This window comes from Melozone crissalis, unplaced genomic scaffold (assembly GCF_028551555.1).
Source record: "Melozone crissalis strain CALT ecotype California unplaced genomic scaffold, PUWL_Pcris_2 ptg000023l_1, whole genome shotgun sequence".
In the NCBI taxonomy this organism is placed as follows: Eukaryota; Metazoa; Chordata; class Aves; order Passeriformes; family Passerellidae; genus Melozone; species Melozone crissalis.
The window spans coordinates 25469197-25486460 of record NW_026535801.1 but is presented as its reverse complement, the minus strand read 5'-3'; the positions used below and the strand labels follow the sequence as shown (position 1 = coordinate 25486460).

Sequence of the window (17264 nt, the reverse complement as noted above, 5' to 3'; positions counted from 1 at the left end):
ACCCCGGCCCGGCCCGGTTCGGCACGGCCCGGCCGGTCCCGCCGCCGCTGCGCCGCTCTTCCGCGTTGCCGCCGAGGCGCGCCCTTCCGCCGCACCAGCGAGGCGGCCGCCGCTCACATCCGGTTGCCATGGAGCCCGCCCCAGCGTCCCCCTCCCGCTCGGCGGGGCCCTCGCCCCCCGGCCCCCGCCCCGCCGCCGCCCCGCGCCGCCGCCCCGCAGCCCCCCCGGTAAGCGGCGGAGGCCCGGCAGCGGCGGCGCTCGGCGCGGAGCGGGCCGGGCCGGCGGGAGGCCGGGGAGCAGCGCCGCCCGCCGCCAGCGCGGCGCGGCACGGCACGTGTCGGGCGGAGCGCGGCGGCGGCGGGGCCGGGGCGCGGCGCGGCGGCGGCGGCGGGCGGCTCTCCTGCTCCGGCGGTGCGAGGTACGGGCCGGAGGGAGGGGGTCGGGGGGTGGGTTGTACCTGCGCTGCTGCCCCGGCTGCAGCAGCTCCGCCTGGCTGCCCTGCCCCGGGCCCGTCTGCGGAGCGCTCCGGTGCTGCACGGTGCGTGGCGCGGTGCGGGTGGCTGCCGGTGCGGGGCATGGTGCATGGCACGGCACGGTGCGGGGCGGTGCATGGCACGGGGCACGGCACGGCACGGCACGCAGCGCGGTGCTCGGGGCTGGATGCGGCGCGGCTTGGAGCAGTCCCGCGCTCCGCACCGTACGGGCTTGCACGGCACGGCACGGCACGGAGGTGGTGCAGTGACCCCGGTGTCTGTCTGTCTGTGTCCCTTTCCTTCCCCGACTGTACGTGTGTCTGTCAGAGCCGTCCGTACGTCCAGTGGAGGGGTGGCTTATTGTTACTGTCTGGTGTTGGCACTTCGTTCTGGAGTGAATTTTGTTCCGTGTGTTCGTTTATGTGTCTGTGGACCGTGCAGGCTCGTCCCGTCTCGTACCCTGTGAAGGGCCTGTTGAGAGGGAGAGTCATGGAACAGACAGTGCTTCAGGAGTGAATGGCTGTGATGGTTCATCCAGGGTAGTTCAGTGGAGTAGAGGATTCATTGAAATATTTAAGCCTTCTAAAATGTTTGTGTAATAATATAGATTTCAACATAGCCATGTGGGAGAGAGATCTACAGGTTAAAACCTTCGTGCCACAAAACTTTGTGTGTTTACTGTCTTATGTGTTGCCTTTTCATTCTGGTATGTGTGTCCTGTTCCTCGGCCATGACAGAGGAGAGGTAGGGTCAGCGCAGCCCACTCCTGTTTTGTTTGGCTTTGAGGCTGTCAGTGTCACAGTAGCATCCAAATGCTTTGATGTATGCAGCAGCACCCCTCCTGCTCCTTTTCTCTGTGGATACGCACATCAGTATTTCTTCCCAGGAAAATCTTCCAAGGCCTCTAATCCTTCTCCTTTGTGAGCTCTCCCAGTCTGTGTCTATCAGCCAGAGTCCCTTCTCCTCCCCTGTCCTCAAACCAGCTTTGCCCCTGTGGCTTTATCCCTATCTTAACATCCACTCCTAGTCTAGACACTCCACAGCTAAATTATTTTCGGCCAATGGCCAAGGGATTAAGGAAGAGCTGAGGGGATGGATGTGGGACCTGATGGCTGTCTCCATGCAGCCCCTTGCCCACGGAGCTGGGGCAGCCTGCCTGCTGCGTTACTGACTCATCTTTGTTGTTTGCAAAGGGACAGTGTGAACTGCTTGCCTCGGTCCTCAAAGATGTGCCAAATTTTGTTTTTCTCAGCAAAACAGGGAAGCACTGGCACTGTGAAGCAGCCTTTGGGGATGAGGGGGAGCCCCACTGGAGTCCCTGGGATCAACATGTGGGAGATGCTGTAGCTGCCAGCATTGCAGGGATGTGCCTGCTCACTTTCCTTCAGAATCCCTTAAGCCTAGGGGGTCGGTACAATGGTCAGTACAAGGTATGGTGGTTTTTGTGAGCCAGTTCTGTTTACTGATGTGCTCCTGGAGAGAGCAGGGATGTGTGAGTGCACACAGGTTGGCAGGCTGTGGATTTTTCTGGCCTCCCTTCGAATCTGGCCTGCTGGCATGACGCTTCTATTACTGAAAATTACTTCTAGCGGGAATGCTGAATCACGTACTCCCCATAACCAGGAGATACAGTAAGATGAAGGTATCAGTCATTTGCTTTTCTTTAGTGGTGTTTGTTTTTTTATTTTCCCATTTTATCTTGTGCTCTTCTTATGGCAACCCAGGCAGTGATGCCGGCAGGCTGGGTACTTCAGCATGGTGCTTATTAGCAGAATTCTCCCTGATACTCCTTTTAAGTTTCTATTTTCAATTTTAACCTATTCTTAAGTCTCTTTATGGAGGGCTGCCTGACAAAAAAATAATCTTCAGTTGTGTTTTACATCCTTGAGATCTTTCCAGACTGCTGGTTTGTTCCATCCCCATCTTAGTCATCCCATATTGTGCTAGATAAAATTAGCTCTAACCTTTCCTTATAAATCAATCCCTCTGGCCCACTGGCAAAATTTTGCTCTTCTCTGAACTCCATCTGTTGAGGGTGGTAGAAACGCCAGGCAGGATCCTGAAGGTTTCCATCCCACCTTCCTCCAGAGGTGTCACAAAGTGAGGGGCAAGTGGCCTCTAGTGGCCGTGGACAGCCGTGAATGTGCCGAAGGGGAGCAGCAGTGTTTCAGGCTGTGGGCTCTCCATTCTTCAGGACCAGGAGAGCTGGTAGGGTTAGAATCAGAGAACACACCTCTCATCCTCACCTCCTCTCTTGTCCCCAAAGCATCAGAGCCTTCCAGCAGCTGAGCCCCAAGTCCTGTCCGATTGAGGTGCCCACACACTGCATCGTGCTTTCATTGATGGAAACCCCATGGGTATCTCCCAGTCCCTCTGAAATTTCAAAGCAAGTCCCCAGGGCTCTCTTACTGCTACAACTGTCTGGCTTTTAGCTGTTCAGCCTCATTAGAATGATGGCTTCAGCATAATTCTGAATGTGCTGCTATGATGGGTAAAGAAAGACTAGGTGCTGGATTTTCCCTCCCTTTTAACTCTGCTTAGGCAGTCGGGCTGTAGTTTTAAACTCAGTATAACATCTTAGAAAGCTGGTGTCAGCAGAATACCCACATCTCAGTAGTTCTCCAGGATGTGGGTTTCCTCCCTCCCAGAGCACAAAACGCCCCTGGAGCCTCTGCCTTGCTTCAGACATACCTAAGGTTGCCCTGAAACAAAGCACATTGCTTCACAGCCCTGCTGGTAGTTTTAGTTTACTTCAAAGGCCCCACAAGGCATGTTAGTGGCACAGAGGTGAAGCTGAGCATTAGCATTTCTTTTGTTAAATTACCTTTACCATTTTGCTAAGTATTAGGGATTCTGCTTCTACAGGACCCGCTGTCCAAAGCTCCATTATCTTTTTACTCCCTAAGTTATAGTCCTTGCAACATGTTTTTTCAGTCATTCTGTAGCTGTGACCGTTCTGTTCCTTAAAAATGTCTAATCCTTTCTTTAACCGTGGTGATGCCATGACCCTGCAAAGTGAGGTTCCCCTGCCAGCTCTTCCCACTGGAATAAAATGTTCCCTGCCTTCAGTTCCAAAAGTACTGCTGTTTGTTTTCATGGAATTATACCCTTTTCTTGAATTAAATTAAAAAAAAAAAGACTAAAAAAAAGGACAGGTATTAACCTTTTCTCTATCATGTCTCCTACTAAAAGGATGGCCTGGTTGCTGCAATTGCTGTTTAGCTGTTTAGATGTCTGTCTTGGCAGCCTATTTCTCTTGAGCTGTTGATGTCTTACTGAGGATGAAATTAGTGATGAGTCCAATGAAGTGTGTTTCAGGGGTTTCTTCCATTATGGTTTGCCTCATTCCTGATAATTAGGAAGGTAGAGCAAAGAACCATCGTTCATCAGTGGTCAGATTAGCTCCTCAAAATCTTGCCTTACAGATGGCCCTGGGATTTTTGATTTGAATAAGCTCTTCATGTAGGCAGAGTAAGCAGACTGTAGACGTTCTGGAGATCTTCAAAGATAGAAGGAATGATGAAGTGACCTTACTGGTTTCCTCCTTAGACAATCTTTAGTGTTTTGGTCACCTGTCTTGAACAGTGTCCCATGCTACGTACTTCAGATGAGATAGTAAGAAGCCCCTCAGCAGATAGCCAGGACATGGACTGTAGTACTTACTCCAAAGCTTTCATAGCTGGAGAATAGCTTGTTCTGAAAGATGGGTTTAATTTCTCTTAATTTTATTTGCCATAAATACAAGTTGTTACCAGAGAGATGGCCAAGCTATCCTCTGACATTGCAGTGTTTTGCTTCTTGATGACATCACTGAAAAAAAACATTTTGTCAATTTTGAATTAATTTGTATTCTACCCTTGTAGTTTTAACGAATGTCCCTTTTCTTGTGCTGTGAGCTGAGGACACTTTGCTTCTCCCTGTGCCCAAATCACTGTGTATATGCTTACATCTTCTCTGTTTCAGATGAGTTTTTTGGGATCTTCCCAGTGCCAGCCTCTGTATCATCTCCAGTTCTTCCTGGAGTGCAGCCCATGCTGTTTAGGCTGTGCTGCTGCTGTAGATGGTTTAACCTGAGGTGTTTCTGTGTTAGTCTGTATCGCTGTCCTTGTCAAGCATAGCACCTCTTTGCCTTCCTCACCTGCAGTTGTGTATTGAGCAGATTGTTCATTTGTGCTGTCCTCAGGGACTTCTTGTGTCCTTTAGCCCTGCCAGTGCTGACAGAGCACAGATCTGCAGCCTTGGTCTCCTTGTAACATGTATTGTTTTGTGTGTGGCGTTTGAATGATGAACTGTTCGTCCTTGTCCTATCTCTGTGGTCTGCACAGCTCTCTCTGTGGTTCCTTCTGGCCTTTTTTGGGATCTGTCCAGTTAAAGCTAGGTGCCACAGGACCACTCTGCTGCCTGCTCCTGGCATGTACCCCCAGCACCTGATCTCTCCCACTTTTTCTTTCCCTGGTGGTCAGTCACGCCCCAGCTTTGCACTGGTGTGCTGCTGTAGAGGTGGCTGAGCAGGAAGCTTTCCTTTCCCTTGCACAGCCCATGCAGGAGCTATATGTAGCTGATGTCTCCATTGGCCCCTCTGACTTTTCAGAGAAGGACAGGATCCCATTTATCCTTGATGAGCTGGAGCTGGTGGCCAAAGCAGCATGGGCTGGGCCACTTGTCCCTGCACACTGCTGGGGACAGGCCTGTCCTAGTGACGCCAGGGAGGTTCTCCAGGGGCTGCTGAGGTGACCTCTGGATCAGGAGCCAGGGGCTTGAGGGCAGTGGCCAGCAGTCTCCCACGACATTCCCTTGTCCTGCCCTCTCTCCACAGGTTATGCCACTCTCCAGGTTTGCTGGGTGCCTGCCGGTGAAAGAGAAGGGTTGATATTTTGCCCAGGCCCTTAGGTCCTGAACCAAAATGGCAGCTGGAGAGTCCCCTCCCGTAGGAGATGTCTTCATCAACTTGCAGCAGGTGAGCTGGGAATCCAGCAGCAGCAGCAGCAGTGGGGCTGTCTCTTCCCCGGGGGCTGTGCTCCTGCTGGCTGAGAGCAGGGCGGTGTCCTGGGTGTCCTGGCAGCGTGCTGCAGCAGGGCAGGAGACACAGCCTGCGCTTACCGGGACAGGCTGCACCGAGCTGCCCGTGAGCCTCGGTCCTCAGCACGCAGACAGCAAACTGCGGCCCAGGAAAGGCCAGAGATTGCTCTCTGAGGTCCCTGTGCCTCCACATGCCATTGGGTAGGCTACACAAGTGACAGAGGAGCTGAGCAGCTTGAAAACAGACTGTCCCTGTTTAAGCTGGGCTTGGGACACCTGTGCTAAGGTGAGAGGAGGAGCAGTCGCACCCACAGACACAATGCTGCTCCTAGGCCACAGCTAAGAACAGTGATGCGAGGAGAGGGATGTCTCAGCTAAAGCTGCCTTGCTGCCTCTTTCTGCCTAGCAGATTTGTCACAGTTGGGCCTCCTCCTGTTTCCATGGAAACACGGGAGTCCACAACAGCTCCACACAGGCATTTCGGCTATATTGATGGAAAATTTTACCAGCTGCAGCTGCTCAGGAAAAAGGAAGAAAGAAAGAAAGAAAGAAAGGCCAGCGGGCACCTGGTGATGCTCATGTCAGGGCACTTCCACCAGCAAAAGGCAGAGAAGTTCCCATTGTCTGAAACTAGAGGAAAATGGGCAGAAAAGCCTGAAGAAGGCATCCAAGAGGAATGGGGAGTCTCTAGATTGTGGAGGGGAGGTGGGAAGGCACAGGGTAGTCACTGACTCAAGGGCAACTTACCAGAGCAGGGATGCTGTCTCCCAAGGGGAAATACAGAGGAGGTCTAAGAATGAGAGAGATGGCAGACTGGGCGAAGGGAAGACCAGAGAGCAGCAGTTAAATGTGAGGAGAGAGCAATTCCTGCCAAACAAAAGCTATGCATTTCCTGTAACAGGAAAACTGGTGCTGGCATATTCCCTTGATACCTGCCACTCAAGAGAGGTGTGGAGAACCACTAAGGTATCCCTGCAGAGTGTGCCTTGGAGCTTGATGGTCCGTTCTGGCACTTGATTTTGAGCAGAGCTGTGCCTCTATGTGAGACATTGTGCCCCAGGCCTGTTGTATGGAGCCTGGTGCTGTTGGAAGGGCAGGAGGATCCAGAGGGCTTTAGGGGTCTGCCGTGTTTGATTCTTACCTGGCGGTTTCTGTGCAGGGCAGAGATGACGCAGAGAAAGCCTCTCCTGGTGCCGAGGACGATGAGGACTTGGATAAGACTTTGTCAATCGAGAGATTTGGGGACCTGATAAGCAAGTCAGCATCGAGCAATCTGGAGAAGCAAAGTCGCAGCTACAGTGAGAGAGATTTTGAATGTATGTAGGTTTCAAAACGTTGTACCCCCTTCTACCCTCACCACCAGCCCTCTCTCAGTTCCACGTGCTCTGCAGCCTTGTGCCAGGACTGCAGATTGTATTAGCCTGCTATTCACTTCCTTCCTCCAGAGCATTCCCAAGGTGCTATGTACACACAGTTTAGCACCAGTGCCCACGGCCTGTTTCCAGTCTGTTCCTGTTTTCTCTGTCTCCATAGGCATAGCTGCTGCACAGCCCACCCAGCAGCCGTAGCTCAGCCCAGGGTGTTCATTCACCTCCTAGACCAGTCTCTGAGACCTCTGCAGCTACTTCTCCAAGTTGAATTTTCCAGTTTTGAAACAATTTTTCTTCCATGTGGCTGCAAAGAAACAACCAAACATGACCAGAAGCCAGGCTGTCCTCCCCAGTCTGAAAGCAGACGGCTCCAGTCAGACATGCCTGTGTATTTCTATTTAGAATCCAGAGAATCCACTGGGCTTATCTGATCAAAGAAAGGAACTGCAAAATAAAAATGGAGTGTGAATTTAAAGTGCTGTAGTTATCTCACCTGAATTCATCTGAGCAGCATATCTCTTCCTCTATCTGCTCTTTCATGATGAAGGCAACTGGCCTGCCCAAAGTCACTTTGTGTGTTAGATGAGAATGTACTGACAAGAGTGACCATAAGCTGTTGCCTGGTGTAGGTGGGTTATGTTACTTTGTAGTAACAGCAGTGAAGGGCAGGAAGAGGCCCCCATCCAGCAGCCTGTTTGTGTGGCAGACACGTAGCAGTGGTTGGGAGATTTTCCCAGTCTGTGGCTCTCCACAGTCACATATTGCTTCTTTTCCAGCTTGGCTTTGATGAGCTACAACCTTGGGAACATTATGTCCCAAGTACATCACCAGGCTGTTTTCTGCTTGGCCACTCATTTCCAATGGCTGTTATAAGAGCTTGCTGGTAAAAGTCTATTACTGTAGTGCACCTCAGCTGCTGTTTTTTGCCTGTGTCATTTCTCTACAGAGGCTCCATTTAAATAACACTTGCCATCTGGGCTCACAGTCACTCGTGCACATGGCTGCAAGGTGCTGATAGCTTTGCTGTGGATTGAATTCCTGTCCTGTAGGACCTACCTGCTCAGAAGCTCTGCCTGTGTGCACAGGTGTGCAGGTTGGCTTGGAGGACATGGATGATCTGCTTGAGCATGCATGGCAGAAGCTTTTTGAAAATTTTAACTAGAGATTTGTACTGTTTGGGGTTGGGTTTTTTCCCCTTATTAATAGGAGAATAATTTTTCTTTTGTCAGAATCAAGCTTGTTTTCCTCTGAACTCCTGATGTATTTCTCTTGTCTAGGGCTACATCAACCTTGGTTATCCAAAGTTTTATGCAGTTTGTATTCATAAAGCTGGAAGATCTGGTTAGGTCATTAGACTTTTAAAGATAACATACCAGCCCATAGAGGTGAATGTTCTCTAGGCTTAGAAATGTTTACTGCTCTAGTCGAAGCCAGGAATTCCTAATATGTAGGCTCTTCCTTCTGGGCTCCCTATCTAAATTATTTTTTCATATCTCTTGTATCAAGTTCACCAAGAGATGTAATCAAACATCTGGGACACTAGTTTGGCAGTAACTTTCCATACAGGCAAGGAAGGGAGCAGGGAGGGAGGGCAGGGACTGGATGCACAGGAGGACAAGGAGGAAGAAGAGGGAGGTATGAATCCTTTAGTGTTTGGGAGAGGTGTGTTTTTCCCACCTGCAGACCACCTCTGTGGAGATGTGATCAGTTGACCTGAGGAAGGCTGAGTGCAGGGGTGAAGAGGAGAGCAGTGCTCCCCTCTTCTGTGCCGGATCACACACCATCACTGCCTTCCCTGCAGCCCAAGGCTTCAGTTTCCTTCTGATCCAAAACATAAATGTTTCTGTCTTGGACTGAAGTGAACATGCCAGAAGGGAAAGATGGACTGTGTCCTCATCAGCAGCTTTGTGCTGTTGAAGGAGCAATGTGTGTATAGTTGGGGTCTTCCTTGCTTCTTATATTAGAAATTCGTGCCTGACCTACCTGTGGCATGCTATGGAAGTACAGCAGCAGGACAGGAGGGTTTATCTTCCACATCTTGTGAATGAAATAGGGTACACCCAGTTAAGTCAAAGAAAAAAACACTTTTGAGAGAAAAGTGTTTCTAAAGAGCCCAAACTCTTTCCAATGTGCAGACGTCTGACCATTCTAAATCTCCTCAAATCTTGCCACAAGCTGCTTCTTCTGAACCAGGGGGATGTGTGAAATATCCCTGCTGTTCCCAAGGGGGGAAACAAGGAAGAAAAGACTTGAGAAACCAAAGGAAAGGAAACATGACAGCAGAACAATGAACCTGCCTGGCTCTCCCAGGGAGAAGGTTACAGCCTACATTGAAAATGTCCTTTGAAGGTAGTTTTCACTATAAACAGATTTTGCTGCCATGTCACAGGAAAGCTGGGAAGGAACCAAACCTAAACCGTCTGGAAACAATTGCTCAGGAAGAGCTGCCGAGCAACACCCCCTTGCCAAGTGGCTGGTGCCCCCTGATTTCAGCCTCTCTGGGTGCAGCCCCAGGACTTGTGCGTCCTGCAGACTGTCCGTGGGAGGCTTTGTGCCTGCAGCTAGCCCTGGCAGCAATGGCTTCTCTTTCTCTCACAGTGGGGTGCTGAACTTACCCTCTTCCCTGCCTGGTGTGTTGCCTTTGTTTTGGAATGAAGGCTCAGAAATGTCCTTAATTTCTTCTCATTCTGTAATTCCCATGACACCCAGGTCAAACCTGTATGAATTTCTCTTTGTAGATTAGTTTAAAGAAAAGTCCTTCTGCCCTGTTTCTTTACCCTGGTTTTTAAAAGACAGCCTCCTAACTGAACCTGAATTTCAGAGGCTGGTACAACACATACTCTCAAAATACCTGGGATTTGGACTTGGGTTACTTCTGCACTGTTGTTCCTGTGGCTGTGTAGGAGGAGTTTTTTGTCAAAGCCTGGGGGATAAATAAGCTACATCTATTCAACTCAAAGAAACATTATGCAGAAAAGAAATCATTACCATTTAGGATGGAAATGACCTTTAAGATCACCAAGTTCAACTGTAAACCTAACACCAAGTCCACCACTAAGCCATGGCCTAACCAATAACTAATGTCCCTAAAAAGTTTGTAAAGGGTTCAAATTATGCTTGTTTGAGGATGCAAGAAACATTTCCCCATGTTTAGGAAGGGGATGTTGCCCGTGGCAGGTCACTGCAGCTCTGCACAGCCATGCAGATGGCTTTTGGCAGCACAGGGAGAGTGCTGCCTTCCCCCGGGCAGTAGAGCTGTGTTGGGGTGGTTTGGGATTGCACAGGGGCTCTATCCCCACCTATCCGAGGCTGGACACAGCCTGCCACATCAGTGAAAGAGCTTTGCTATGTCCCTGTGGGCTGGTGGCTCTCCTTGCCCTTCCTGGCCCTTGATCTTCAGACCATGCTGTTTCCTGGAGGGGCGCCTGGCAGGTTCCTCCCAGCCTCTTCCTGCCCCTGACTCTCTTTTTCTCTCTCAGTCCACCGCCAAACCTCGCACCACATCCATCATCCCCTTTCCACTCACCTCCCTTCTGCCCTCAAGTTCCAAAAGAGGCCACCCCGTGCCAGCAGGAGGAAAAAAAGGAGGAGGAAAAAGAAGAAAACCTCAATACCTCCTTCGGAGGTGACCCCCACCATCCAGGAAGAGGACGAGGAGGGAGGAGAAGAGGAGGAAGAAGAGGAAGAAGAAGAAGAGGAAGAAGGAGAGTCTGAGGCAGAAGAGGTCCAGGAGAAAGAAATCTCTGTAGAATCTGAGGCCGAAGCTCGTGGGAAGGACACATCCCCTAAGCTGGAGTCCCCAAGCAAACCAAAGGCAAGGCCAGGATGTGCCTATCTGGATGGGGCTTGGAGTCTGGAGGGAGGTGGTAGGAGGGTGCCAGCAAGTTGCTGCTCAGGGATAAGAAGTTGTAGCTGTGCAGTATTGTGGGAAGAGTGTTTTTGTCCTTGCCTAGTAGAGATGGTCTGGTAGAGATGGCTGCCAAAGGACAGTGACAGGTAAGTCATATCTTGGAATGGATGCAGAGGTGGGTGTGCATGAGCATTTTGGGGCTGTAAGACCCATGGGGGAAGATCACTGTGTCTTGTTCTTAAGTTTTATAGTACAGTGGAGGGCTCAATATGAGCAGTCCCAGGGTATGGGGCATGTGGGGAGAGCCACTGTGGCCCATTTTGGGGCGGATGTGTGTGCCAAGGATTGGGGTGAAGGCTGCCTGCCCAGCTCCTGCTGTTGGGGCTGTTGTCTCTGCAGTTCACCGTTGGCAGCGATGAGGAGGAGCCCAGCAGCACTGCGGCCCCCGCGCAGTTCCGCGTGGAGGAGGAGTGTGGCATCCTGTCCCCCATGCCTCGCTTTGCTGACCTGCTGCAGGACAAGGGCCCTGCCTCTCTCCACAGGTAGGTGAGCGGTGCCAAGCTGCCTGCTGCTCTCCCTGGCTCAAGGTCACTGCACAGAGTCTGTCCCCAGGGGCAGTGGCTGTGCTTAGCCCAAACTTGCCTGCTGAGTCAGAATGGACATGGATGCGCCCCAGAGGGAGAGCATCTGTGAGCAAGAGGGCTGCTCTCTGGGAGGATGATGATTCCATGGGACTCCTGCAACCTCCCTGGGTCCCTGGGATCCCCATTGTGTAGGGTTAGAGGCACTGGGCTGCACACCTGAAGTACCCTTCCTCCCAGCTAACTTGTGCTGTCATGCTGAGCTGCAAGCTGGGAAGTTCCAGGAGGGGACCATGAGGCCATTGACTCAGGGTTAGGTCCCTGACACTGGGCACAAGCTGATCCCACTCTGGGGTAGGGAAGAGGAGGAGCAGAAGGAGCAGCCTTCAGGTTTTGCAGGAGATGACTCCTGGCCCTGCTCCTTCTCAGGGGCTTGGTGGTCAGGGCTGGGCCATGGGACCCCAACCCCGAGGCCACTGGCCGTTGTCATTCACCCTGCTTACTACTGTCAGTCTCTTTGGTTCCTACAGCCCCCCTGGGCCTCGAGAGCGTCTGTCCCGTGGGTGGGAGAAGCGCAAGGCCTGGGGCCAGGTGGCGAGCGGCCCCAGGGGTACCTATGACTTGAAGGAGAGGATGTGCATCGGCAGCATGACCACCCTGGAGAGCGCGGCCTACCAGCGCGTCCCCACTGACGAGGCCGAGGCCCAGATGCTGGCGTCTGCTGACTTGGATGGCATGAAAAGTGAGGCTTTACAACACTACTTGTCTTACCAGTGCCTGTGTCCCTTTGTCCTGTGCTTCTCTTGGTGTCCCTTTGTCCCATGCTTCTCTGGCTCTCCCCTAGCAACCTCAGGCATGGTCTTCAGCCTGCCACAGGACCTGGTCCTCACCTTCCTGCTTCCCACATCCTTCTTTTCCATCAGTGTCTCATCTCTGTTAGCTTTGCATTGTCCACAGTGCTGATCCTTATGTTTTCAACATCTCTACTCCCACCTACCCCATGGATGCCCGCTCCACCGCCCACCCCCCTGTCCTCTCCAGTTCAGGGTTCCCAGCATTTCCCTGAGACCCAGCTCTCTCCTCTCCTGACACACTTTCCCAGCAATCAGCCCTCTGTGTGACACGCTGCCAGCTCTGCTATTGCAAAAACCTGAGGTGAGGAGCCTCCCCTCTCCTCTGCTCTCCTGGCAGAGGCAGCTGCCTCCTCTGGAGCGCCTCAGAGGGGGACTGCCCCTGTGCGTGGCACGAGGACAGAGACAGAGACGTCATGGAAATGCACGCTCCGGGCCTGAGGACATGGAGAATTCAATAGGTTGCTCTGCAGGCTGGAGAGGGAGGGAGACACCAGAGGGGAGTGAGGGAGAAAAGCGGTGCTGCACATGCAGCCTGGCTGTGCCCAGGCCACGGGTGCTGCATCCCTGGGCATCTGGCACAAGACCCCACGGAAAAGCAAGGACCCTGCTCTGGAGAAGCTGGTGGGCAGCCCCCCACAGAAGCATCCCTGGGTGGAGCCAGGCTTCCTGGAACCTCATCAGTCCCCGGGGCTGCTGCAGCCGGCGTCTTCATGCCCCGTGAGCAGGGGAGCGAGGCACCGGGGCTGGCCCCAGGGCTGTGCTGAATCCCCCAGGGGGGCAGCTTGCTTCCCACACGTCAGCCTGCCTGTCCTGGCTCCTCATCTGAAGGCGTGTCATTCATGACACCTGACCCCTGACCTTCACAAGGACAACATGACAACCCTTCAAGAGAGAGAGGAGCCAGCAAAGGAATCAGAAGGGGGCAGCAGCCCGGAGGTAGTGATAAGCACTTGTATTCGCAACTCACTCGGCTATGAAGACTTTGATGAATTTGCCTTCAATTTTGAAGACTATGATTTATGGGAGGCCATCAGAAACCATCTGGGCTACCCAGGCGGGGAGCCCACCTGTAAGTACCAGAGCAGTGACCCCATGATTGCAGCTGTAGATCAGAGCCCCCTGCTACAGTGCATAACCCCCTCCTGTGTTTGTTGTCTGTACCCTCTCCATGTCAGGTTGGTCTTCTGGTTTAGAGGAAGTACAGTCTGCCCCACTGTGTGTCTGGGGACACCAGAGGAACTGCCTGATGCCCGTGTGTCTGTGTGAGGTCTTAGTACCAATGTGTGTTGTAGTGCTGAGGTGCTTTCCCCTGTGTGTCTTGCTCAAGCAGCTCCAGAGGCAGCTGCATCTTGCTGTTTGTGCTTGTCAGGATGTGTCCCATGCCGTGGGCAGAGAAAAATCAGCTGCTCTGAGGTGTGTAAGGACAAAGAGATTTCCCCTTCCATTTGTAGCACAAGGTGACAGTGTACTGCTGCTCTTTTTCCTGGAATTTGAGTTGAGGTGCGGATCTGACAGCAGAGGTGGTATCAGGTTCTAGCTCTGCACCATAGCCTAATTGCCCAAAGGAAAAAAAATAACCTAGTCTTTGTATCTGCATGCTTGAACATGGCTGTGAAACTAGCTGATGGCAGGCTGGCTGGTGTGCCTGGAGAAAAGAGGAAGAAAGGAAGCAAGAGTGGGAAAAGCAGGGAAGGAGAGAATAGGAATCTTGAGAGTCAAGAATGTCTTCCTGTTCTCTGCATCTGTTTCTGTACTTCACATCCCCTGCAGAGCAATCTCTGAGCTGTTTCAGAGACCGTGCAGAAACCAGAGCCTCACTCCCATCTCTCACAGGGCTCCTTCCTTGGTACCTGTTGCTAAAAGGTAGCCCACCTTGGGAGTGGTACTACTCATAGCCATGGCTCATGGGTGTCTTCATCTGGATCATGTGTTAATTTTTCAAGGGATTTTAGGAGTGCATATGGGAGTGTGGTGTCCCAGAACTAGCCCACTAAACAGCTTTACACAGAAGAATGGGAAAGCAGAGTGATTGTAACTGGAGCTCAGGATGCCTCGGTTCAGCTTCTGCCTCTGCCACAGACTGTTTGATCTCAGGCAAAAAACTTAATTTGCCCTGCCTCTCAGTCCCAATATTGAGTTCTCTTTGTCATCTGTTCCATCTTTACAAGCCTTCAGGAAAAAATGTCTGCCTATGTGCTTCTGCAGGGACCAGCTAGTGGGGATTAGCTTCTGGCTGTTACATTAACAACTCTGCTACTTGTTACTGTAAATTGATAGGGCATATAATAGTAGCAAAGTTCAAAATAGAAACCTGGAGCAAATTGGTCCCATCAGCTGTCCCAAGCTGAATGAGCTGTAAATTAAAAGTGTGAAGAAATTGTTCCAGGTTCACCTTGGAAAACATGGATATTCTTGGGAAGGTAAAAGGGGCAGATCACCCTGCAAGGTGTGATAATGCATCACTTACAAAGTGGGGAAAATGGGCTTTCTAGTAGTTAACACATTCATTGATTGCTACTGCTAATACTGTAGGTGCTCTGTACAGCAAACTCTTAATTGTATAATGAATCCACATTGTGGGTCAATCCTGCAGAGAGGTATGGCAGAGTCAGACATGGCTGAAACATCAGAGTCTGTTTTGTGCAGAGCCAGCTCACTTTCAGCCAGTGCCATTTGCCCACCTATTTACTCCATGGCAATGTCTCTTCCAGAACCAGCTCAGATCCAGGAGGAATATATTTTAAACAGAATTGAGTCCTTGGTCTCCTTGCATTCTTTTAAGTGTTTGGGGTGTGGGGAGTGCTGGAGCTGGCACCTGGTTGGCAGCAGGGATGAGCTATCCCTATCACACTGAACTCAGCATCAGCCAGGAGAGACTTGGGCTCTGTGCAGGACAGGGCACTAGCTTTTTCCAGGAGCCAGCATGAGGCTGTGTCTTACAGTATGTTGATTAGCATTTCATTTAGTCTAGTTTGAAATATTTCAAGAATCTGAGTTTTAAGTATCTTTTTATATATTCCAAGAGTCTGAGTTTAAAGTCTCTTTTTTCTTGCTATAACTTAAGCATTGGGGTGAATGGGCAGTGTGCATTATCCTTGTGATGCCAGGATACAGGTTGCTCTTTAGTGCTGATACAAATACTCGGATATCTCTTCCTGGTCTTCTTTCTTGTGGATTGAGGGAAAAGAAAGGAGGGGAGCAGGAGCTATTGAAGGTGTAAATTAAAGGCAGTTGCCTGTTAGTGAAGGCATTCTTGGGGAAGACTTTAACCAGTAGTGTCATATTTGTCATATTCAGATTTAAGCTGGTGGAAAATGAACTTGTTCACCTGAAGAAATCTGACTGTGGAAGCTAACGTGACGAGATCATCTTCTGGAAGAGACTGTAGGAGATGCTGTGTGGGAGGGTGACATATCAGTTCATTGTAGTGGAGCTACCATAGGAATTGCTCTCTGTCCTCTGACATCACTGTCTTCACACTCAGACCCTGGGGAGCACTGGAGAGGAGCTACAGCAAGAGCAGCACTCCTTGGGGAGTTTGGCTTCAAGCAAAAATGACAGATGTATGCCCTGAGCATATCACCCTTTGGTCTCAATCTAAGATCCTGTCCTGAATAAGGACTTTTAGGTGCTCTATTGAGCTTGACTTTCATTGGGGAAGGCACCAATCTGACAGGATACAGAAAGGGTCTCTGTAGAGCAGCCTGGAGCACTTCAGCTGGGTTCTGCTTGGGTCTCCCTAAGCCAGTGGTTCTCCTAAATTAAGACCAGGTGCCCACCCTGCTCCTATGAGTTGTATCCCCCAGCTGGCATCTCAATAGGCACAAACACTACCAAGGAAGAGCAGCAAAGTAGATCTCTCCTTAGTCTGCTGTAGGTAGGGCTCTGGAGATATGCATTCACTGATGCTCTTTGACCCTGCAGCATTCTGATTCCTGTCCCTGTCAGTGAATGTAGGAGTCCCTGGAGGTGCTGTCAGGAAACCTTGCTTTTTATCTGTCCTCCAGCCATTATCTGACTAAGACTGTGGATGCTTTCTAGGGCTGTTGTTGAAGAGCACTGTGTAGTAGGTTGTCATTGCTGAGAGGAAAGCTTGCTGTCCTCTGTCTTGCTGGGTAGAGTGTACCTGGGGCCTGGTTTTCCAGGGACACAGAGAAAAGGAGTCCCAGGGTGCATAGGAGAATCAGAAGCTGCAGGGACTGGAGCAAAGGTGCCAGATACCAAGATCATCAGCACGCTGGACTGCTTGTTTCATGCATGAGTTCATACTGAGTGTGCTGAAGTGGCTGCTGTGCGTGCAGGAACGGAGAAATCCATGTGAAACTCAATGGAAGCCCCACACGTGCCCGGCTCCCAGAAACGTTCGTGGTGGTTATTGGGCCGGTATTGGCTCCTATCGACATTGCAGGGCAGTAAGTGGAGCAGGGAGGAGTCCCACCATCAGCAGGACGTGCATCAGCAGGGCAGCCAATAGGGGAAAATGCCCTCAGGCTCAGTATTGATTCCTTTTATATTTAATTTAGCGACCCAGATTTCCAAGGTGCAAGGCCATGGTATGCCTGGCCTGATGCTGGGTGTGTCTTTCCATGCCAGAGGTGTACAGATATTTTTCTGCAACATCAAAGAGGCCACTCAGACTTAAAACCCTCTGCTTTTTACTGTTTCTCATACCCTGAAAGCTGCAGGTCTTGAAGTTAGGTGCAGAAAGATGTATGCAAGCAGAACATTCACCCCAGTCAATGGAGAGCTGCCCTTGCTCTGCCAGGGAGAAGACCTTGGCATTGTCTTACAAGCACAGCCAGCAAACCTCAATTGACCAAAGCTGAGCAAGAGCCCTGACTCCATATTCTAGTTGGGTGAGCCTGCCCATCCTGTAATGAGGCTCTGAGGGTTTCCACATTCCTGTGGGTTGTCTGTGCTGAGAAAGATACACTTGCTGTCCCTGGGTAGTGTCCAGGGAAATCCTCCCTGGCAGGCTGTTGCCTGGTGCTGTTTCTCTCGCTTCTCTTGCAAAAAGGCTGGCATGGTTGTGGCTGCATTTTGGTGGGCACTGGCTAGCCAGCTGCACAGTGATGGGTCTGTGGAGCAGCCTTAACAGCCTTTGTTGAGGCTTTGCC

The 17264-nt window shown here is 51.2% G+C and overlaps 1 protein-coding gene across 3 annotated transcripts in view; it reads left to right on the top strand.

Annotated features, from left to right (window-relative positions):
- Nucleotides 1–355: 355 nt before the first annotated feature.
- Nucleotides 356–17264, top strand: part of SLC4A3 (solute carrier family 4 member 3) — a 33730-nt gene continuing 16821 nt past the window's right edge. Inside the window, exons 1-6 of one of the 3 annotated variants that reach the window (XM_054277487.1) lie at nt 356–418; nt 5290–5430; nt 6652–6808; nt 10342–10676; nt 11112–11254; nt 11824–12035. In XM_054277487.1, coding sequence (XP_054133462.1) covers nt 5377–5430; nt 6652–6808; nt 10342–10676; nt 11112–11254; nt 11824–12035 — 901 coding nt within the window. In that variant the 5' untranslated portion in view covers nt 356–418; nt 5290–5376. Of the gene's footprint in view, nt 419–474; nt 539–5289; nt 5431–6651; nt 6809–10341; nt 10677–11111; nt 11255–11823; nt 12036–17264 lie in introns of those variants that run through there. The other 2 variants (XM_054277488.1, XM_054277489.1) reach the window with 2 other exon arrangements.